Below are 19,783 nucleotides of genomic sequence, written 5' to 3'. Positions count from 1 at the left end.
TTCTGTGTATTATAATTCAGTTTCAGTCATTTTAATATCTCAAATTAAGCTAGGTAGTTGCCAAAGGAAAATTTCTAAATTTAAAATGTATATTTGTATTACTTCTTGTCAGTTTAAAAGTTTTACTCTAATTATAGCTTGACAGTACATACTTTTTAATATTTCATGTATATATGGTTAAACATAATCAACAGTATTTTATTTCAAGTGACAAACATATATTTATATGGTTTTCATTTTAGTTAACTATATCCCTGTTTTTTATTTCAGTTTTATGTCAACAAAAATACTTCCAATAGTCAACTTGTCAATAGGTATTAACAATAACAACAATAACAAGTTCTGTTACATATATCTAGCTATTTATTTTGCTTCACATATTTATATATATATAAAAAAATGTTAAACATAATTATCTACAAACTTACTGTGACAAACTCATTGTTTTCAAGCTTCACAATGTCACCCACTTGAACATTCATCCATCTTTCAGTCTTCAACCTTTTTGACATGAACAATAATTCATCAAATTCAGTCTTGGAAATACATTCAGAAAGCATTCAGTATATAATAAAAGTCATATAAACAGATGTCAGATGCTTACTCTCCATCAATGAGCACTTCTACTTTTCTGTTGTTGACTTGTTTGTCATTCTTGTGTCTGGTCTGTGTGAACATGAAAACAAGACAACGAGTGAGAATAATGGACAGGCAAACACATGATTGTCCATATTGGCCGTAATGGTCAGTAAGTGAACTCACAATGTCATCAGAGAGATCTTTTGCTAGAGTTATAGACAACACCAGCAGCAGAGGAACCACAGTAGTAAACCAGGACAGAGACGAGATCTGAGGAATCAGCTGCTCAACACAAGCATGGAGAAGTTTGTTAAAATGTATCTTAATCAGTAATTGTCCATTCTTTTGTTGAGATATAAGATACTTCAATAATGTGGTAAACAATACTTAATAAAACAAGCATCATCTGAAATGTAAGACAAATGTATGTAGTATTTCTTACACTGCTAATGTAGTTTCAATTTTGGTTTTTTATGCTGTAATAAATTTAGATAAAAGGAAATGCCTTTACATACTAACTATAAAAGTTTAATTTATTCTCTGCTCTGAATATCTGGGTATTTTTTGGCAAGTCAGAACACATTGTACAGCAAGAGTCAAAATTATAGATTTTTATTTTCTGTCAAAAATCATTGTAATATTATTGTATTATAAATATTATGTTCAGTTATATTATGTTAATTTTACTGTAATATATAATTGTTCAAAGGTCATGATTCACACTCATAAAATAATTGCTTCGTACAGTTTTTATTTTACATTCTTCGGGTGATACAATTTTGTATTACACAAAGAATGTAAAATAAAACTGTACGAAGCAATTATTTGATGAGTGCAAATCATGACCTTTTTAAACAACAGTATTGACAAGATTAACGCACCAAAAATGTTTTTTTTTTTTTAATCGCGAGCATGCCAGGTAAACTTCACTACTCTATGCACTGTACATATATAACAAATATTTTATTAATAATATGCATTGCTAATTTGGACAACTTTAAAGGTGATTTTCTCGGTAGCCTATTTAATTGTTTAAACCCTCGGATGCCAAATATTCAAATAGTTGTATCTAAGCCAAATATTGTCCTATCCTATTAAATCATACATCAATGGAAAGCTTATTTATCTACATGATGTATATTTAATCGTAATTTAAAAAATTTAACACTTAAGTTTTGTGGTCCAGGGTCACATTTTAGACCGGTCAGATAGATTTCTTGTTGCTGGAATAAAGTTGCACTCCCCATAGCCTATCAGAATTATTGTAAAGTCTAGATAGGATACAGCTGTGTATATGCACATCAATACACCATCATTTTTGTAAAACAGCATAATAATAATTAATAGGCCTATGTTACAGTACTGTGATGGTTGGGTGGGGGTAGGTGTTAATAAAATATAATCTATTTGGTAAATTAATAACAAATAATACTCGGACCAACTAGTGTTTTTACAGTTATTTGGGTAATTTATTAATTATATAAATAATTCTTGTTAACTTCCGGCTGCAACTGTCTAGCAACAGCAAGGCTAATTGTGAGAATTTGATTTGTCTTCCCCGAACTACTATGATACATAAAGACGCTTTGGGTCCAGTTGGGTGAAATAATAAACGTTGTCAGACTATTATGATGTCTTAATATTTATGTTTTTAAATATTTGCCAACGAAAAAGTAAGTACAATTAGCATAATTATAAAAATTAATTCACCGTAACTGTCAAAGTTACAATAGGTTAATTTTTTATTTTTGTAATGTCAACTTTTATATGGTTTAGGTAACTTTACAGTAATTAACTTTTCTCTAATAGCTTGATGCTACAAACTAAGTGATGTGAACTTAAACAAAGACACATGCGGCACACGCGTGTATTTTGCTAACGAACAGCTTTATTCACTCAACATCAACAGCTTGAAAGCTTGAAATTCACGTGTTTTATTATCTCGCTGCAGTCACGCTTCATTACATCGTACCGGGTTTTGTTGGACTTTTTTTTACATCAAACATAGCGTTGACGCAGTTCGACTTATATTCCAGAAAAATATGTTAGTTAGTTGAGGTAAAGTTAAGTTACCTGTAAAATGAGAAGAAAGACGAAGTAAGCGTTGGCCAGTCTCTGAAACTGCTCAAACAGATTGAGAGGGAGGAAGGTGAAGACGTTGTACTTGGAGGTCTTGATGGCATTGTTCTGCAAGGACACACAGAAGAAACACTCACCACACGCTGTAAAATTATACATTGATAAGTAAGTAAAGCTAATAATTAAATACTCACTGCATATTTAAACGACAGGTTAAATTCTCTGTCATTAGCTCGCAAACGTCTCTCCTCTGATGAAAAGTAAAAATATATACAGTGCAATGAAATATTAAGACACCAGATAATCATTGATTCAAGCTCCAGACTGTATTTTAAATAATTGTTACCTTCTACTTTCTTTTTCTTCACGTTAATTCCACACGCAGACAGCAGTGAGCCCATGTTTCTATGATCACATCATCAAACTAAACAAATAAAATAAAATAAAAAATAAAACAGTCCTTTAAAAAACATTAAATATTTAAAAACTAAAAAGCATACATTGTTGTAAATAGTATTGAAAAAATGAAAAAAGCTACAATTTGTTTCTGTAAAAATAATAATAGGCAATATGTTTTAATGTTTTCATTGCTTTTCATTTCATTTAAGAGTTTGTAACAGCCATAATTGCTGGGATTTAAAATGTATTATATTGATATTTTAATATTACTACATTGCTCATTGTTAAGCAATACCCATCCACCCATTATCCAAACTCCTTGTATTTGCACAAAGAAAACAAAATAGTGTAGGATTGATTTAAAAAGTTTTCACTCAGAAAATGTTAGTACATTTAACAAATAGTCACAATGAATTAATGATTTAATACCCCAATAATCACAGTTTTATTTAAAAAAAAAAAAAAAGTTTATTTTTGTTGTTGTTGATGTTTTAACAGCTGTAGGGTTGTAGGGATTTTGGATATTGTAAATAATTCACATGATTTACAAAATTTAAGTATTTAAACTCAAGTAAGAAAATCTACTTATTTCAGTAAAAAGAAATATGCCCTGAAAATAAATACATCGTGACCTTATTTACAGGACATGTTTGCTCAACAACACACTGTAAAAATGGCAGCAAAATATAAAAACAAATATCTCAGGTTCATTAAATAGAGATGTTACCGGGTTATCCAACTTATCTAAAAATACATTAAAGCAGAAAACCAGCAGGCTGAATAGAGTCTCATCATAAATGCATTATGATATCTTTTTGTTAGGGTCTAGCTGTGGTTAATGATGAACGAGCAAAAAGTTCAGTGTATTTTACAGCTCTAGTCTTATCAGCACAGCCTATTGATGTATTGACACATATAGGCCTTCTCTCTACACACGCGCACACGTATCTGTACTTCCTGATATCACAAATTATTCACTTATAACAGCCATTTTCAAAGACATTAGCTTTTGTTCATTGAACACAGACATTCAGCTTGATCTCAAACCTGGAACTTTAACTTTAATTTGATCAAAAGTTTGTATCTTAGCGTGGAATTTAATGGGTTTATAAATTAGTAATTACTGTAGGATTCCTCTAAATAATCATATTTTGATGTAAGTTAATTAGAAAAAACACACACACAAAACTACTGTATTTGTGGCTAAAATAATTTCTACTGCCCCAACCATAACAAAATGGTTGTTTATTTATTTTAAAATCTGTTTAGCCACTACCAAAGTAAACACTACCAAATGTTACTATACATATATATATATATATATATATATATATATATATATATATATATATATATATATATATATATATATTATACAGCCTCTTCACAGTCCCACTCTTTATCTAATCTACTATTATCATATCCCATCTTAAACAACTGCTCAAAAGTCAACACATCGCCAACGCCCATGGAAAAAATTGCTATGAGAAAAAAAAATCAACCATTTTCATGCAGCATAGTTTCAGATAAGTACAATGTTCCTAAAAAGGTGCAGAGTTTTCAGAATAAATGCTAACATATTTTAATAATGAAGTATGAAATAAAGATTTCATTCTAATGTTCAAGTGCGATTACATTATTTTGATATTATTTTAATATATGACTAAATGTATTAGTAAAAGGTTGTCCGATGTCGGAAGTAGTTGCACGGTTTACTAGTACTATGGTAGTATCGCAATACTTTGGCTCCAAAATAATAGCAATGCCACTGTAGTTTGTACACGGTTCGTTATTAACGGTCTATATACAATAGGTAATGTTGCATGTGAAAAAGTCACTAAAATGCTCACACATTTGTGCAACAATAGACCAGTTTATTTTAAGTCTGTGGAGCCCTTTAAGGTTGCAAGTTTTCTGATGTTTTCTGACGTTTCGAACGCACATCTGAATCAGTTCATTTCTGTTGCTACAACGACGGTGACAATCTCCTAAATAGAACAACTCACAAATTGAAGTTTTGAATTACTTTAGATTGTTACCTGATAAGACTGAAAAAAAAAAAAATAAACAATAGATAAAAAACCCAAAATAGCAACACGAAACATTGAAACAAGTTGACTACTTTATATAGCCTAATTTGTTGGAAAAATGCTATTTTGTAACAAATTTTATTAGGTATAATTTGTATTTTTATTTTAATGTATTTTTTGTTGCTCAGTTATGTACAAAATAAACAATAAGAATAAATACATTTTAGGTGAAGTGAAGTGAAGTGAAAGACGGTATAGATGAATTAATGGTGACAACCCTGGTCAAAAGTGATAATTAAAGATTTGTTAAAATGTTTTGTTTACTATTTAATTTAAGATATGGTTATAAACCAATGGAATAGAGCTTAAATTATTTGCTTATTTGTAATAAGTAATGAATTGTAATAAACACTATAATCAACAATTAAACCACATGTAAATTCCTAAATGCAATAAATGCTGTAAGGCAAGAAGACATTAAATATTAGCATGACTAAAACCTTTTTTGCTTTAAAAGCTTGTGAAAAGTAAATTAAAGTATATTATACTACAATCTTAATTATTTTGAAGTTTTAAAACAAATACCATTTTTGTGTTTCTGGAATAATTCACAATTCGTTTAACAAATTGTTAAAACATTAAATTACTTCTATTTACACTTTTATTCTTTCAGTGCGAAAATAATGTAAATCGACTTTATATAATTTATTTTATAGCCTCATAAAATTATAGTAATTAATTTTTTTGCTCTTTTTTGTTTTCATTAGTTCTAACATCTTTAAATGTTTTGACCTTCTTAATGCATGAAAAATCGAATTGCATACTATTTTCAAGAATCATTACTTTATAAAATAGTCACAACAGAATAATTTTAAACTACTGTAAAACTATGTTCAATTTGACTAGAAACGTTTCCTTAACGAGTGAAGCCTTTAATGCATTTACTCTTTTTTTAGTAATTAAATAATTTTATAAGAAAGATTCTATAAAATTTTAAATTACACATGATTTAATTTTAGAATTACTAGTCTTAATTTTACCACTTACCAGAATTATCATTAAACCCCAATGGAATTAGAGTCCACATCTTTTAAAAAAATTTCTTTAAAAAAACTAATTAATAAATAAAAGAATTACAAATAAATTGACTTTTATATTAAAAAGTGATCAATGTTCCATGTTGCAGTGGTTCATCATTAGATGTCGGTTTATGAGTAGAATTCAGTCTCCAAAATGAATGTAACATGAAGGAAAATGTAATTCCTTACAAAAGGTTTTAACTTCACAGAGAGTTTTCACAAAAACTGTTTATTACATCTAAATGTTCACATCCCTACCGACCCATTCAAAATGAGCTTAGCTCAAAATGGTCACAATTTTTAAAATGACTTTCCTAAAAAACAAAAGTGAAAAAACCTGAAAATCTGAATCTCTTCAAATAGAAAGATACGTTTTCTAAAACTATTATTAATATTATTATTAATATTATTATCAAGTTTTGATATTTCTTTTCTTTTTCAAAACAGACCCCAGTGCATTATGAGGGCTAGTGTATCAGTGTGGTTTGGTTTCCACATTGTCAAGGAAAAGTTCAATGACCGTAACTAATGCTGGCTGTTAATGGCTTCGGTCTTGAGACTGGTTTCCCCTCAACACCAGCTAAACACTCACCTTCACCATCTATATTCTAGAGTCAACAAGAAAAATCACACACCCTAAAACACACTACCTTATCACTTCACTTTTGAAAAACATCCACTCTTCTTTATATACAAATAGACCAAAAAGGCATGTTAAGTAGAACTTATCACACTCGACTTGTGTGATGTACTGTATTTTTAACAAAGCTTACTGCTTACAAATGGCTCTAGGCAAAGTCAATAAGTAACTTTCTTTCAATGTAAAATACTTCCTCTCACTCTCTTTAAATAAAACTTTACTAGATCAACGCAATCTTTAATAAATCCAGAAAACATTAAAAAACGAGGAAAAATCACAGGAGCAAAAGGTGTCCTACCGGAGTCACACGTCTGCCATCCAGTAGCCCTAGAGAAACAGCAGCGTTTCAGAGTAAACCAGCAGCCCATAAACATGCGTGGAAAAGGACACGCACACCTTCACTACATTTCCCATAATGCCACTGCAAACAAGTCTCCAGCTTACAGTATAGGTAAAGGGTGTAGGCTAATGTCAGGACGGGGTTTCCAGGGCTGTAGTTGTGGCCTACGGAGGGGGTCAGTGATTGGTTGACTTCGAAAGATTGAAGGAAATGGAGGGATTTTGCAGAGTAATGTGTTCAGGGACACACGGAAAGCAAACACTGGCTGATCTTTGGACCCTGGAAGAGGGAAGCGGGTAAAACAGTTGAATGAAGGAATGACGTGGGCGAGTTGTCTGAAAACGGCTACAATTGGGTATGACACCAAATCTTCCTGTTTAAATTTATACAGATATACAAAAGGACAATTCTTCTATTACTCCAATAAAAATCTTCTGCATTAGATCAGCAGCTGGATCTCTTTCCTCGGTTTACAGGCTATAAAAACAGCTCATGTTTACGATACTCCATATCACATGTCAGATGAAGATTTGCAAGAACAATCTTGTTTATTATGTTTTTTATTGGACAACAGAAAGAGGGTAGAGGACATGTTGCAAGCTAGATTAAAATTTACATTTCCCATATGAGCATCATATGTTTTGACACGTGTGCCAACTCTCAAAAATAAATGTTGAGATCCATTAAGAGGATTAAGATTTATTAAAAGGTTAAGATCCATCATTGAACTTTATTTATTCATTAATTTTCCTTCGGCTTAGTCCCTTATTTATTAGGGGTCACCACAGCGGAATGAACCACCAACCATTCCAGCATATCGTCACCTTAGAATTATAAGGTTATATCTGCGTTCTGAATGATTTTGAGATATTGAGCTTCAAAGTTTTTGCATTCTATATAGCAAACAACATGTGTGTAACAGATTTCTTTCATACATTAACATGACAGAGAACCTAAGGGTTTTCTAAATGTAAATTATTAAAGTTCTCTTACATTTGCAAATTGGAGTAAATAAACCACGTTAAATGCAGATAGAACCTTCTCATTCTGAAAAGTCATTTTCCACTTGGAATTATAAGGTTCTATCTGGCAGATCATTCATTGAAGCATTTCTTATCAAGAAATACATTAAAAATATATAGTTTAGAGAAAGTTAAAATTTAGCTTTCTGTAACATTTATTTCATGTTTTAGGATGAATATTTTTTCTTTTAAAATTAAGCACACAAGGCTGTACTAAATATTTTTTTTTTCAATGCAGCTGTTAATTTATCTAATTAATATGTTCATATTTATTAAATATTATGCTTTAAATAAATTATTGAATTATATTTATTGATTTATATGCCCCATGAAATAAATTAAGTATTTGCCCTTCAAGGCTTAATGTTAAACTTATAGACTTCAAAAGAAACAGACAATGAGCAAATGAGTTTAATAAACACTGAAAAGTGTTTCACTGACTATATATACACAAATAAAAATATTTCACATTCAATATACAAATTTTTAAATATTCATTTTTTTTTTTCAACAATGTAATATTGAGCATTTCATCTCAATGTTAGCGACGCGGTGGCGCAGTGGGTAGCACGATTGCCTCACAGCAAGAAGGTCGCTGGTTCGAGCCTTGGCTGGGTCAGTTGGCATTTCTGTGTGGAGTTTGCATGTTCTCTCCGTGTTTGCGTGGGTTTCCTCTGGGTGCTCTGTATTCCCCCACAAGTCCAAAGACATGCGGTACAGGTGAATTAGATAAGCTAAAATTGGCCATAGTGTACGTGTGTGATTGAGTGTGTATGGGTGTTTCCCAGTGTTGGGTTGCAGCTGGAAGGGCATCCGCTGTGTAAAACATATGCTGGATAAGTTGGCGGTTCATTCTACTGTGGCTACCCCAGATTAATAAAGGGACTAAGCCGAAAAGAAAATGAATGAATAAATGTAAATAAACTCAGTGTCAAGAAATGCTTCTAAATCATCACATTTAAATTTTGTGTGGTGTGGCATTATTTAATTGACTCTGATTTTGTGTGATTTTTGTTCTTCTGGTGTTTCCTGCTGTCAATGGAGCAGTCCGGCAAAATGACAAAGAAAGCTGATCTTGATTGGTCCTCGTGCATGCATTAAAAAAGCTGATTGGGTCACAGATAGAACCTTATAGAGCTAAGCTAGAGTTCAACTTTGTAGATACACCTTTTTTGTTTTTTAAATAAAAAGCCTTAAAATGTAAACAACTTATAAAAACACATCACATAATGTAAATAAGTTGTCATTTAATAAGAATATGTCAATAACTCAATTTTGACAAAAATGTCAGATAGAACCTTATAATTCTAGGGTGACGATATGTTTTATGCAGCGAATGCCCTTCCAGCTGCAACCCAGTACTGAGAAACACCGATACACTCTCAGATTCACTCATACTCTCTAGCCAATTTAGTTTATCCAATTCACCTATAGCACATGCCTTTGGACTTGTGGGGTAAACTAGAGCACACGGAGGAAATCCACGTGAACACAGGGAGAACATGCAAACTCCACACAGAAAATCCAGCTCGAACCAGTGACCTTGCTGTGAGTTGACAGTGTTTGAGCCACAGTTATTTTATTGTTCACTTTATTAAATTGTTAAAATGTTCTGAAGCACTTTGATAAAAAAAAAACTTTATTGAGGAACAAAAATGGTTCCTATGTCATTAAAAAAACAATTGGAACGTTTATTTTTATACGTTAAAAAAACAAAAAAAACTGGTGTTCTGAACCTGTATGATCCATGAAAGACAAAAGAAGATAGTTAGACAACATGTTCATGCTGCTTTTTTCATTTAATGGAGTGAAACAGCATTATTGCTCTTCAGAGTGCGGAGAAACAAGTAATGTTGCAAATCGCACATTTGCTACATATGCAAAGTTCTACACACTTAAAAATAAAGGATATACCTAGGGCAATAGTCACTGAAGAATTGTTAACATCTACCAAACCTTACCATTCCAGAACAATTTGTTTAGGTCAGGGGTCACCAATCTCGTTCCTGGAGGTCCAGTGCCCTGCAGGGTTTAGCTCCAACTTGCCTCAACACACCTGCCTGGGTGTTTTAAGTATACCTAGTAACACCTTGATTAGCTTGTTTAGGTGTGTTTGATTAGGGTTGGAGCTAAAATCTGCAGGACACCGGCCCTCCAAGAACAAGTTTGGTGATCCCTGCTTTAGATTATAAAAAAATCCCCTGTTGTTTTGACTAAAAGTTTTTTAAGAACTCTTTACTGAAAGGTTCTTTTGGGAACTTAAAACAGCTCTTCTGGCATTACTACACAGCATTCTTTTGGAACCTTTCTTTTTAAGGAGTGTAAGGAATACTGTAAAGAATAGAAGAAGATGGTTTATTCGCATTACTATGAATGGGGGAAATGCCAAGTTCAGTATGGCCACCAAAGCGAATGAAGTCCCACCTTCCAGTCGAAATAGGCAACTGTCATTATTTATAGCCATGTGATTCATTGGGGAGGTGTCTGTTTCAGATTAATTTGTTTGTTTGTCAAATAGACCATTGATTTCTGACATCACTGCACATATCATGTGCCTTCAGTTAGGGGCAGATTTAACCAATAAGCGAGGTAAGCGGGGGCCCCTAATAAATATCTAGAAGTATAAATTATACCTATAAACTATATAAAGCATTGTTTTCTATCATGTTTTGTATGGTGAGAGTTACAAATACAATTTTAACGTAATTAAATATTATTTAATATACAATCAAATATAATATTATTATAATAATGTAATATATTAATAATACAAAATTAAACATCCATCATGGAACAGTCCAGCAATCAAATTCATAAAAAAATATATATGCATTTTTTTTTTGTAATATGCGTTATGCATTATTATATGCATTATTTTGTTTGTTGTCATTAATAAAAAAATCCTTTAAAATGTAGAGATTGCATCAATTTAAAATGTAGAAAAGAAGATTGAGTGATAAAACAAACAGCAATATAAATGAAAATTAAATAAAAAAAGAAAGGGTGCATTTAAGGACTTTAGAGGACGCTGTAGCAAACTGGAAATAACGTTTTAAATTTAATTAGTTCTTAAGCAACAACAGGTCACTTCAAATTCTGTTGCTTATTTGAAATGTCATTTAGTTTGAAGTTCAGGAAAGCATTTATGGAGATTATAGGATTCCATCATTCATTCAGACAGCATTTTGGTCTTGGATGAACTGCTCAGAGTCGTAAATATAAAAGACAAAAGAAGATAGTTAGACACCATGTCCATGCTGCCTTTTTTATGTAATGAATGCAGAGAAGAGTGCAGAGAATCTGCAAACGTTGGCAGCCGGATTTAAACAAAAATTTTCCACATGAGCAACACAGATTAACGTGCCGGCACGTGCACAAACCATTTGGTCATGGTGTAAATTTGCACACAGTGTGACTGAATTGGAGTAGACCATCCAGAAATTAAAATGGTGTCTGATGGTACCAGATGTTTGTATTATGTAGCTCCATTCAAAAGCAAGTAAGTGAGAAGAATTGATGTTCAATTTCAGTGTGAAAAGGGCTTACATTCAAAAAACATCCTCAAATTTGAGAGTGAAAGCAGACGAGAATTTACATAAATGACATCAGACCCACATTAGTTTAAGATACTTTATGTATAAATCATTTGATGGAGTGCACACAAACATCATTTTATTAACACATTTCTCCTGGTCAGTGACTGCGTACAATACCAATATGACTTTAAAAATATGAGTAAACTCATTAAAACTCATCGATGCCAGTAATTATTGTCAGTATTGTTAAAAAAATAATAATAAAAGTGAGAACTTCCACAAGTTGGCACAAGGAATGTGTATATTACAAATAGTGACAGTTCCCCCCCAAAACACTGCTGGCTAAACAACGGTAACAGCATATAAAGTGACACAGAGTGGAAGTAAGAAATGTACAGAAATAAATAACAGGTTCAATAGTCACAACAACAATTGGCAATATCAACATACACTTTACATGTTGGCAGTGTTCTGTGAAAAATACACATTTTTTTTACGTTGAGATTTCAATGAACAAGGTGAGACTTTTTGCACAGGCAACGAGGAGACACATCTAGTGTTATACAGTCTTCATTTAGCCGCTTGAGTCATTTCTGGAAAAACAAAGTGAAACACAAGTACAAAATCCTTCAAATGAACAGGTGAAGAGAAATAACAAGTCAAACAAAATGAAGAAACAACAAGACTTCACAGCAGAGGGAAAAGACTGATTTTTTTTTAAAGAAAAAGAAAAAAAAGAAAGAGTTAAAATCATTTAAACAGAAAACATCTGAACCAAAAAATTAAATAAGGCCACTTTGAAATGAAAAATATATAATAATACATCTACTCACTATTATTCTAATAAAAGATCAAATTATCTAATAAATGAGATTTAAATGGATTTTCTCACCAAAATTGATGCAGATTTCTCAGTATTAAAGGCGTTGTTTACTCCATAATGGAAATTTGCTGTTAATTTCATTATTTCAGCAAAAATCTTTAATGTCCTTTGACGAATAAATGAACAGAAATTGTAATTTTTTGCACCATTATCCCTTTGATTATTAAAAAAAGCATTACACATAATTTGTCATAGCTTCAATACTGTCTGATGATCCTTTCGGTGGACATTTAAAATCATGTATGTGTGATAAAACGGCTGTAAAAGTTCAATCGAGATTATTATTGCTGCCACCTACTGGTGAAAGATGACGGCTAAATAACCACTAACTTCTGAAACGAGCGCTGAATGCAAAAGCCTGGAAGGAAGGCACACTTTTGGCTGAGGGACATGTAGTGAAATGGTGCAATTTCTGTCCTTTCTGATTAGTTTATGCAACAATTCACTTCACAACAGCATGTGAATGAGACCTGGCCCCCCGAAACACGTTCATGACGATCATAATGTTTACAGTTCTACTCGACACATTCACAGCATCAAAAAAATAAGGCAATAAACATGGGCCAAAACATGGCTTTACAGAGAAAAAAAAAAGTGCACAAATGGATGTGAATCTCTGTATTTTACTAAATATGCTACTGAAGTTATGGCCTTGCCACACAGCGCCATCTACTGCTCCGAGGTCAAAAAGCATATTCAAAATTCTAAATGATTAGAACAACTTAGACCAAGTTTAGAACAAGATTAGTACAAGTCAGGGAAGAATATTTTTTGTCAAGTAAACAAAATCTTTGTGTGAGAAAGTTGATTCAATTCATGAAAAAGTGTGAAACTGGCTGAATCTCATAAAAATATTAATGGTCAAAGTTTCCCCCCAAAATCAGAAAGAAAAAAATTGAAGCATTGTAATTACTTATTTTATTTTGAATTGTGGAATACTGTACTGATTTAATTATTATTGTAAAGAGTAAAGGTTATTATTATGTCTTTAAATTATCTGGCGCACTAATTGTACAATTTCATTAAATGAATACATATAATAACATTTCATATTAAACTAAACTTCAATGTATTCCAGTATATACATACATACATGCATACATACATACATACATACATATATATATATATATATATATATATATATATATATATATATATATATATATATATATATTTTACTTTAAATAATTAACAGATTTTAGCGGCGGTGGTATCATCTTAATAGCCGTGGAAAAGACATGCAAGACAAATTTACCATTTTTGTTAGATTATTTTTTTAATTAAAATAATTTATATATAAACCCAAAACTATGTCGTCATACAATTTTAGTGCTGTATTTAATACTACAAATAAACATGTATTGCATTACCGTGTTTTTTCTTTTTAAATAAAAGAGAATTTAATGAAGAAAATAATTGTAATATTCAAGAAAATGATGTTAAAAAAGTCCTAATACAGGCTTCCTTTAATGAATGTTAATGTATAAGTATAAAATTCCATATTCCTTGATTGATATTATATTTCATATTTTGCATTTTTGCATAAGCATTTGAGGGATAAATATGGTCTGTTTTCATGAGATTCATCCAAACACAAATTTCTGTATGAAATGTACAGTGGGAAAATCCCTCACAATCTTGTTTTCCATAAAACATGGCACAATTAACCCTTACTTGTCCTAGTTTGCCAGTGGCTGGCGGTGTATATATGTGTGTTTTCCACCATTCATCCACATATACAAAACAAATAAAAAATCAAAGTGTTGATTCTGTTTTATAGAGATGACTCCCTTTCATCCACTACCCAAACCACCAGTGCCCTTAATGAAACTCTCCCATGCCTCTAAGAGCCCTTTTCTGCAGGACAGGGGTGTATTTAGTAGGACACAGAAGTGACAGTGTTTTTCAGACTGCTCTGTCCATTTGGGATGATCCTCACCTACCCTCCTCAGCTGAGCGTGTGTCAGACTTGAGTTTGACAAACTCTTTGGCCACCTCGTCCCCTGAGCGCTGGGACAGGATCCGCATGACGGTGAGGCCCGTGTCGTCCATGTGTATTCGGGGCCCTAGAGGACACCAGCAGGCACAGCTGGCCCTTGGTGCCACATCCCGCAGCTGGATGACAGCGATGCCCACCACGCGATCCGCTCGGCCGAAACAATAGTCCTTCACACACACCTGCAGCTCGTAGCACTCCGGCCCATCCTCGTTCCCCAGAATGCTAAACACACAGAGCAGAAACATGCTTATCGTACATATGCTCATGTTACTGTCTCTTTAAAAATCTCATAGAATAAAAAAAGAAAGAAAAGAAAAATCATCCATATTCAAATTCTGACCAATACGGATAATGAAAGAGAATATATTTATATACGTGTATTAGGGATGCCACGGTTCTCTATGTAATATTGAACCATACCAACCTCCATGGTTCAATACGCGCTTGTGAATTGCGGTTTTCCCGGTTTTGCGTTTAAATAATTTATGTGCGTTTATATCTGCACGAATTGACTGTGTATGCCTTTAAATCCATGAGCTGAGATGAGGAAACTCCTCCCCACGAGTAAATATCCAATCACTATGCTCTAGTGTTAGGGGGCATTTGACCATCATTCCACACTTTAACATGAAGAGAGCGGCGGTGAAGTGAGGCTGAGGCAACAGTACACGGAAGCGCCGGCGAAGTGAGGCAACAGTACGAGAAAGCGCCGGCGTCTTCAAATCTGTGGTGAGAGGATATTTCGATTTTTCCAGTTAGTATAATGCCAATATAAGAAAAAATAGTGAACAAAATATAACTGTGTGCAAGCATTGTTTTAAACGTACAACCATGACTGCACATCTGCAGCGCCGTCACCCAACATTAAATAACAAAGGCAGTGCGGGTGTTTATTGCTAAAGATTTGCAGCTAACTTCAGTAACTGGAGATGTGGGCTTTTGTCATTTTATAAAAGCACTCGATCCGCGTTACAGACTACAGTCTCACATTTTTGGTAATTAGGATGGTTTATTTATGTTTACTTTAGTACAAATATGGTAATTTGAAATGGCCAATTTATCTTAATTAGCTTCACATGTATGTTTATTTTCAAAATGTAAGATTTTATGTGTTCCCCAGTTTGTACATGGGCTACCAGCAGCTGTGAGATTTCAGTGTTAATTTTTTCATATACAATAGACTAGGAACTAGTGTACTTTCCTTGTTTTAGTGTTTTTGCTCTGCAGAATCACAAGTGCTGTTCTAAAAATGCGAAGTATCCCCACTGTACCGTTACAAGAAGAAAGTCTTTAGCTGATTGTTGGATGACAGTTTTGTAATTTAGACCCGCCCCTCCTCCACTGTGATTGGATGGATAACTATCTATCTAACTATCTATCTATCTATCTATCTATCTATCTATCTATCTATCTATCTATCTATCTATCTATCTGTCTGTCTGTCTGTCTGTCTGTCTGTCTGTCTGTCTGTCTGTCTGTCTGTCTGTCTGTCTGTCTGTCTATCTATCTATCTATTTATCTATCTATCTATCTATCTCCATCCATCTATCTCTCCATCTAACCCTCCATCCCCCATTCATTAAACTATTAATCCCTCTATCTATCCATCCATCCATCAACATCAATCCATCAAACTATGTATTGATCCATTCATCTATCTATCTATCTATCTATCTATCTATCTATCTATCTATCTATCTATCTATCTATCTATCTATCTATCTATCTATCTATCTATCTATCTATCTATCTATCTATCTATCTATCTATCTATCTATCTCTCGATCTAACCCTCAATCCCCATTCATTAAACTATTAATCCCTCTATCTATCCATCCATACGTCCGTCTATCCATCCATCCATCAACATCAATCCATCAAACTATGTATTGATCCATTCATGTATCTATCTATCTATCTATCTATCTATCTATCTATCTATCTATCTATCTATCTATCTATCTATCTGTCATGAAAAAATCAACAGTCAACTAAAATCTATCTATCATCCATCCATCCATCCATCCATCCATCCATCCATCCATCCATCCATCCATCCATCAACATTAATCCATGTATTGATCCATTCATCTATCTATCCATATGTCATGAAATAATCTACACACTGTCAACTAAAATCTATCATCCATCCATTCCTCTATTTAATTATTTTTTGGTGTCTATCCATCCATCCCATTATCTGTATCTATACATTTATAACTATTCCATCAATAAAATCTATTCATACATCTGTTTACCTGTCAATTAATCCTTACCTCCTTCATCTATTTTATTTATTTTCATCTATCCATTACCCATCCATTCATCTAAATATCTACTGATCCATCCACCAATGTTTTAATATATTTACCTATTAATGCAATTAATCATCCACTGATGCAATGAATCTTTCATGTAAATATTTACTAACTTATCCATTAAGTTACCTATCATACATTCATCCATTCATCAATTACTTTGAACAGGTTTTAACAATAATGTAGGTGTTAATAATATACAATAATCACACTTTCTCGTTGAACTTTGAAAGAAAGTAGTCTCTCCTCTTTGTAATCTCATTTGCTTCCTCAGCATCATTGTTTAATATGCTGCTAATATCTCATCAGTCTTGAACGTCTAGGTCTTGCACTCACAAATGGAAGGTCTCGTTGAATTTGGGCGCCCAGCTGTTGTTCTTGGATTTGGTGGTGAACTTGCGCTTCTTGTCGCTGAGGTGAGGGCCAATCATGGTGATCTCAACAAACGGCCTGAACATCCCAGACGTCTGCCACTTCAGATCATTAGCAGCTACCACTACACACAAAGACATGACATTCAGCCAACAGAAAATACACTGGTGGGACAGAAAAGTCACTTTAACACAGTAAGTACCTTTAACTGTAACTTTATGCTCTCCTGTGCCCGGGTGAGTGAAGAGATCGATTTGTATGGACACTTCCCCAACTGGTTTATCAACTCCTGAGCCTACAGAAACACATCTTTGCTTTAGCTTTGTTATATAGAGTCAGTTTTTAAGACCTAATTCTCTACTCTAAGACCTAATATAACCTAAATCTCATAATAAAACAAAAAAACATATTGATTTTAACATCTTATATTCAACTTCAACATATTATATTTTAACATATTGATTTCACAAATTAAGACATGATCAAATGTGTCCCAAAATGAGGTTTAGTCAGGTTTAGCACGCTTTTGAGTAGCCATTTGTTACCAAGATATTCACACAGTATATACAGTTCACAGTTGTTTTGGTGGTGAATGAGGATCTCCATTGACCAGAAATGTCCAAACTAAGGCCCATGGGCCAACTTTGGCAGGCCAAATCAAAGGTTGGCCAATGGTAACCTTTGATTTGGCCTGCTATTCCATCTGAGAAGATAGGGAGAATGATGGGAAGGTTGAAGTAAATGCCTTCAACAGAGATTGTCATTTCTAATTTTAACGTAACTGTTTTTGTGTGTTTGTTTAAATGTTAAGCTACAAAAAGCAAACCAAAATGAAATCTCTCAATTAAATGTTGTGCATGAATCAGATTTTTTTTAAAAATTAAATACTGTCATTTAAAGGATTATCGATGAGCAAATCAAGGAAAAGGCAGGTGCATCTTGACTCGTGTATTTAGCATTGAACACAATTGTGATATAGATGTTTTTAATGTAAGCAGTTCAGTGTAAAATGTAACAAATATACATCATTAACACGATTCAATATTTTTTCTATTTATTTTTAAATATTAATAAATAAGTTAATTACCATGGCTACTTTAATGTAGTATTTTGTATATTTACCTTTGGCCCTCCACCCTCAATCAAGTTTGGCCCTTCATAAGAAAATGTTTGGGCACCCCTGCTCTAAACACAGCCTTACCCTAATCATACCGCCAACTTTTACATGAATCCTGTGGCAAATTTTGAATGTGAAAAAATCCTGTTAAGTATGATTTATAACAGTTTTGAATTACGAGGACAAGGCATGTCCTCATAAACCAACACCAACATTGTAATAATATAAAAAAAAGAATGTGTCCTCATAAAAACTAGTACATGCACACAAACACACTCACACACACAAAAAACAAAGACGGTTAAACATAGACCATACATGCACTGTGGAGGCTTTGAGGAATTAGAGGTAAAGATTAAGCTTGGTCTGAATTTATAGGAAAGGAAATGATGACAATGCACATGGGCAGACAAAGTCTTAATTAAAGTGGAGCTTATACTGTAGTGTGAACCTCATCAAGAAATGTCACCCCATAAAGTCAAAATTAGATTGTTGTGCTGTTTTCATATGTCTCGCCTTGTCCAACCGGAAATCAGATATGTCAGAGTAATTTAACACTTATTAACATGCCCAAATTTTTATCCATTCATTTATTCATTCATTCATTTTCTTTTCCTCTTAGTCCCTTTATTAATCTGGGGCCGCCACAGTGGAATGAACTACAAACTTATATGTTTTACGCAGCGGATGCCCTTCCAGCTGCAAACCATCACTGGAAAACATCCATACACACACATTCACACATATCACTAAGGACAATTTAGTCTACGCAATTCACCTATACCACATGTCTTTGGACTTGTAGGGAAAACTGGAGCACCCGGAGGAAACCCACGCCAACACGGGGAGAACATGCAAACTCCACACAAAAATGCCAACTGACCCAGCCGAGGCTCGAACCAGTGACCTTCTTACTGTGAGGCGAACGTGCTACCCACTCCACCACTGTGCAGCCTTAAACTTTTATCCAATCAAATTAATAAAAAATTTATAATATGAAATAATAATAAATGAAAAATAAAAACACTAAAGAGTAAAGTAAATGAGCATTTTTACAACAAAATGTACACATGTGCACTTTGAACTGTTTCTGCACTTGTCCACAAGGTGTCAACACTGAACCGGTTCATAGTTTCACACACAGAAATAAAACTGAAAAAAGCTCTCTGAAAAGTTAGTTCCTAACCCTGACTTTGACATATAAAAATAGTTTTTTGTTTTTTTAACTCCTGGAGACACTTCCTGGAAACCTGTCATTAAAATTGTTTCATGGAGTCTTTACTGTTCACAATAAAGGGCTTATTTTTTTCATGCAAAATAATAAGTTTTAAAGACTAAATGTAGAAGAGTGACATTCACTTCAGTACAGAGCAAAATACCCAAAGCA

General features: G+C 33.1%; 2 protein-coding genes and 1 long non-coding RNA gene across 36 annotated transcripts in view; 1 reads left to right on the top strand and 2 right to left on the bottom strand.

Moving 5' to 3' along the window:
* Positions 1-7,420, bottom strand: part of atp8b5b (ATPase phospholipid transporting 8B5b) — a 36,314-nt gene extending 28,894 nt beyond the window's left edge. The window contains exons 1-7 of the mRNA XM_686811.8: positions 7,105-7,420; positions 3,005-3,082; positions 2,853-2,908; positions 2,653-2,766; positions 763-861; positions 605-666; positions 429-501 (exon numbers count right to left, since the gene is read on the bottom strand). Coding sequence (XP_691903.2) covers positions 429-501; positions 605-666; positions 763-861; positions 2,653-2,766; positions 2,853-2,908; positions 3,005-3,059 — 459 coding nt within the window. The 5' untranslated portion in view covers positions 3,060-3,082; positions 7,105-7,420. The remainder of the gene's footprint in view (positions 1-428; positions 502-604; positions 667-762; positions 862-2,652; positions 2,767-2,852; positions 2,909-3,004; positions 3,083-7,104) is intronic.
* Positions 2,385-19,561, top strand: LOC137496575 (uncharacterized). Of its 3 annotated transcripts, none has more exons than XR_012386201.1 (3): positions 2,385-2,823; positions 17,217-17,473; positions 19,202-19,561. It is a non-coding gene; the product is annotated as an uncharacterized lncRNA (long non-coding RNA). The 3 variants fall into 3 exon arrangements; XR_011017014.2 differs by lacking the exon at positions 2,385-2,823 and adding an exon at positions 7,345-7,501 and having other exon boundaries at positions 19,202-19,394; XR_011017013.2 differs by lacking the exon at positions 2,385-2,823 and adding an exon at positions 7,345-7,501 and having other exon boundaries at positions 19,019-19,394.
* The window catches only part of unc13bb (unc-13 homolog Bb (C. elegans)), a 150,496-nt gene continuing 142,497 nt past the window's right edge, over positions 11,785-19,783 (bottom strand). For 18 of the 32 annotated variants that reach the window (XM_068223933.1, XM_068223934.1, XM_068223935.1 and 15 more), the window contains 4 exons: positions 17,482-17,574; positions 17,244-17,403; positions 14,534-14,811; positions 11,785-12,297 (listed from right to left, as the gene is read on the bottom strand). In XM_068223933.1, the coding sequence (XP_068080034.1) occupies positions 12,275-12,297; positions 14,534-14,811; positions 17,244-17,403; positions 17,482-17,574 (554 nt within the window). In that variant the 3' untranslated portion in view covers positions 11,785-12,274. Of the gene's footprint in view, positions 12,298-14,125; positions 14,812-17,243; positions 17,404-17,481; positions 17,575-19,783 lie in introns of those variants that run through there. The other 14 variants (XM_073914574.1, XM_073914576.1, XM_073914584.1 and 11 more) reach the window with 2 other exon arrangements.

This window comes from Danio rerio, chromosome 10 (assembly GCF_049306965.1).
Source record: "Danio rerio strain Tuebingen ecotype United States chromosome 10, GRCz12tu, whole genome shotgun sequence".
Classification (NCBI taxonomy): domain Eukaryota; kingdom Metazoa; phylum Chordata; class Actinopteri; order Cypriniformes; family Danionidae; genus Danio; species Danio rerio.
This window is presented reverse-complemented; position numbering and strand designations above follow the sequence as displayed.